Here is a 4321-nt window from a genome sequence, read left to right as displayed (position 1 = left end):
CTCCCTCCCTCCTTCCCTCCCTCTCCCTCCCTTCCTCCTTCCCTCCTTTCTGTTTGTGGATCATGGTGTGAGTGAGTTCTCAGCTACTACCCTAGAGCCATGCCTGCTTGCCTGCTGCCATGTTCCTTGCCGTGATGGTCATTGACTCTAAGCCTCTAGAACCATGAGTCCCAAACTAAATGTTTTCTTGCATAAGTTGCTTTGGTCATAATGGCTTGTTACTGCAATAGAAATAAATAACCAAGACACCATCCTACCTGCTAAGTCCTTTGATGCCTGCAGAACCCCTGGCCAGGCACTGCAACCTCAGTCTTTCAATAGGATCCGTGGCTGTGGAGAGCTTTTTCTTGGATTGGATTGCCATCTCCCGGTCATGGCGTGCTGTCCCTGCCATCTGAGGGAGAATCCACAGCAGGTTAACGGAGTTTTACACCCTACTGCCTACTTTTGTCTGGGCAGTTGATTGACAAAAGGAAACTCACAGCTTTCTGTCTACGTGCCTCCAGGGTCCAGGCTCAACCTTCCCAGAATTTGCCATTTTTGACTACCCCAATTGTGCTCCTGGCATATTTGCAACTTATCAAGTTTCAAAGACACCCACTTCCTTCCCTGTGGACATTAACTAAGTACACAGCCATTTCCCAATATGCTTTGATCCTTCCAAAGCCTTTCTCCCACCATACAAATAGGTCCTTATAGAGAAGGGAAAGGTGTCAGGTAAAGGGACATAAGAAAGAGTGCAGAAGCTGCTAAGGAGGCTAAGTTTAAACAAATCAGAAGGTGGGTACACACGGAAATGCCAGAGGCCATTTATCCTGCACCATTATTTAATAGTAAATTTCTCTTCTCAGCATTCCCTTGTTTGAACAAATTGTGTGTGCTCTATATTATTTTTTATTTATAATGCTCCATATGCCTTTGATTCAACATTTAAGATTCTCCAACTTGGATTAAATGCTAACTTCTGTTGCTTCTGTTTTCACTGGGCTTCTGAATATGAGTGTTAGAGATTCTTAGCAGTAGCTCATAGATTCCCTTTAGGAGGTTAATACACCTCAATACCTAACAAGGTTTATAAGAAAATTGATAAACCAATTTCCCTCTCCCTCTCCTCCTCTCCCTCTCCTCCTCTCCCTCCCTCTCTCTCTCTCTCTCTCTCTCTCTCTCTCTCTCTCTCTCTCTCTCTCTCTCTCTCTCACACACACACACACACACACACACACATACCTTTCTCCATTTGTTTTTGATTGTATAGTAAATACTCAGAAATAGAAGAAGGTAACCTGGGCACTCCAGACTTAGTTCACATAGCTCTTACTTCAGTGGAAAAAACCCAAGACCAAAAGCCTAGAGATCTGGGCTCTGGTCTTATCTCTTTAAACCCATTCCTGGTGAATATGAGTTTACCCCCAAAGTTTCCATTATCCACTGCTTCTGACAATATGGGCCAGAGAACACACAGCACCAGGATCTGCTCAGCATCTAATGAGGGACACAGAGGCATCACAGAAGCATGCTAGCTCCAGGACCCTTTTCTCTTTTGTCAAGCCATACTATAGCCAATATGGAGATCCTACCTGTGGGTTTCCTTTAACTCTAATTTTATCTCAGAGGTCCTACTCAAAAGCACCATTAAAATGTAAACTTTAGAATTAAGCTTTTAATGCATGAGTGGTGGGTGCACACTAGGAACAGGAATCAAAGTATAGATTGGTAAAATAACTTTCCTGCAGGTGCCCTCAAGCAGCAGTCATTTGGGCTTTTGAGTCCTAGCAGAACTCTTTCTCTTCCACCGTGTGTATCAACATGTAAGAAATTGTGAGTGAATTTTTCTGGCACTCTCTTACTCAAAATGAAAACAGAGTTTGGGAAGAGCAGATACTGGGACTACTTCCGTCTTCCAGGGCCAATTCTACCAGGGATGATGTAGGCAGATATCTCTGAATATTACTTGTTAAATTCAGGGGGGAAATTACAGCCAACCACGGTGTTTGAAATGCCCATATTAAGCATCCTTCTCCATAATTTGCTCCCTTGACTCATCGACAAACAGCCAATATTCACTATGTTATGTCCTCTTTTCAATGTACCGTCTCAGGACAGAAGGGAAGAGGGGCACCTGAAAGAACCAAGGTCTTAATTTGAATTCTGAGGCCTAATATTAAAGCAGAACAGGACAAAAACTTTTTCAGGACCTGGGGTTTGAAAGGAAGGCAGGATAGAGTCTGATAAAGAAGGGTAACACACACTCAAGCTCTGAGGTTTCAATGGCACACGCAGCCTCTGGACACAATATCATGATGTCACTGATATCACAGCCCCCACAAAAGTATTTCTGAATCCAAAAGACCCCTTCTGACTCTTTGAGCACAACAGTATAACATGTCAGGTCGGACCTGGCCTACAAGGGAGTCCTTCCCGACGCATGTGACCACAGCACCACCATGTGTTGGCTCAGCATATGCACAGTTCTCTTATCAGAGGCACAGTTCAGTCCATGCCTTCAATGGATGTCTGAGACATTCATTACCTCTGCCCAGTTTGCTAGGTGTGGGGCAACGGAGGACACAGATGGCCTGGAATCCTCCTCTAGTTCCATGACTGAGCTATAGTTCATTTCAACAGCTCAGCACACGGACTTTGTGAGACATCAGAAAAGAAACAATGCCTACATTTTACTCATAATAGAAGGTAAAAGTTATCAAGGCTAGAGCTATGAGGGTCCGACAAGGCAGAGCACTATATATTTTAGACAACTGCTGTACCACACACTTTGGCCAAAGCAGAAGTGTAAATAACATAAGTGGACCAATTTTTATTTTTGTTCCCTTTGTATGTGTCTATGTGCATGTATGTCCCATGTGTAAGGGTACACACGGAGGACAGGAGAGAGCTGGATGCTCTGAATCTGGTTGTGGGTAGGTGTGAGTTGCCTGACATCGGTGTTGAGATCTGAACTTGGGTCTTTTGGAAGTGCAGCAAGTGGTCTTAACTGCTGAACCATGGAAGGCTGGTGGAGATTGAAAGGAAGTGTTGGAAGGAGAGATATGGGGAAGTGTAAAGCCAGCCAGGTGACTGACTTCCAATTCAAAAGAGCTTAGGACGAGACTGAGGGATGAAGGTGGACTACAGTGCTTACAAAAAGGAAAGAACAGTGATGCGGAAAACCCTGTGGGTACATTGAAGAGAAGGTACAGAAGATAAGGTGTGTGACCAAGCGAAGCCTGGTGCATCCAATATGACGCCTGGACCCTTTAGACAGTGATGGAGTCATTTAAAATGGCAAGTGACTGAACTTGAAGTTTGAGGGGAAGGGAGGACTAGGGTTCCAAAGCTGTTGGTTGCCTCTGCCTCTCCGTACCCTGGCCCAGCTACACCCACAATGGCAAGTGAAGGGAACATCCACAGGGCAGCAGAAGGCAGTGACTGGGAGATCTGGAAAAGAGGCTGAGTGGAGTAGCCAGCCACAAAGGAGACTGATGCCCTGGGGCCAAGCTGGCTTGCTCACTCCATTGCTCTTTTGCACAGCTGGCTGCTGCCCCTGACAGCATTCTCAGCCTGGATTTCCAGTGTTCTTGTCTGATGAGAAGTGGAAAGTTGAAATTGCAGGAATCTGATTCTGAGAGCATTTGTTTTTCTTTCTTTCTTTCTTTCTTTCTTCCTTCCTTTCTTTTTCTTTCTCTTTTACAATAAAAATAAATTTATTTTGACTATCATGTGAAAAGAGAAAAGAGTGATATGTGTCATAAAGTTTTTAAACATACAGAGAGGTGGACAAATAAATGGATGGATGGATGATAGATAGATGACAGATAGATAGATAAATAGATAGATAGATGATAGATAGATAGATAGAGATAGAGGATAGATAGATAGATAGATAGATAGATAGATAGATAGATAGATAGATAGATAAAAGAGACAGAGACAAATGTGTCTTCCTTTTATCTTTACTATTTTCCTGCTTATGAAAGCAGACATGTGCCCTTTTCTATAACCTCAGATTTTTTTTCTTTTATTTAAAATTCAGGATTCTTACTTGTCTTCCTTCTCCAAACTGTTCTCACACAAGTTTACCAAGTCTATTCTGCATTAATCTTCCTTCCTTCCTTCCTTCCTTCCTTCCTTCCTTCCTTCCTTCCTTCCTTCCTTTCTTCTTAAAGGTTGTCTTTAGGCTGACCTGTAGGGAATAAAGAGTCAATAAGATCCCACCTGCACTTCTCCACTCCATTGGGTTGTCTTAGTACTACTTGATGGCTGCAAACTGAATTATCTCTCCTTGCTCCCTCCCTCCTCCCTCCTCCCTCCTCCCTCCTCCCTC

At 43.6% G+C, this 4321-nt stretch overlaps 1 protein-coding gene across 1 annotated transcript in view; it reads right to left on the bottom strand.

Annotated features, from left to right (window-relative positions):
- The window catches only part of Capsl (calcyphosine like), a 23197-nt gene that overhangs the window by 8139 nt on the left and 10737 nt on the right, over window positions 1–4321 (bottom strand). Inside the window, exon 2 of the mRNA XM_021208740.2 lies at window positions 258–394. Coding sequence (XP_021064399.2) covers window positions 258–394 — 137 coding nt within the window. The remainder of the gene's footprint in view (window positions 1–257; window positions 395–4321) is intronic.

The sequence above is a fragment of the Mus pahari genome, chromosome 11, assembly GCF_900095145.1.
Source record: "Mus pahari chromosome 11, PAHARI_EIJ_v1.1, whole genome shotgun sequence".
Lineage (NCBI taxonomy): Eukaryota > Metazoa > Chordata > Mammalia > Rodentia > Muridae > Mus > Mus pahari.
This window is presented reverse-complemented; position numbering and strand designations above follow the sequence as displayed.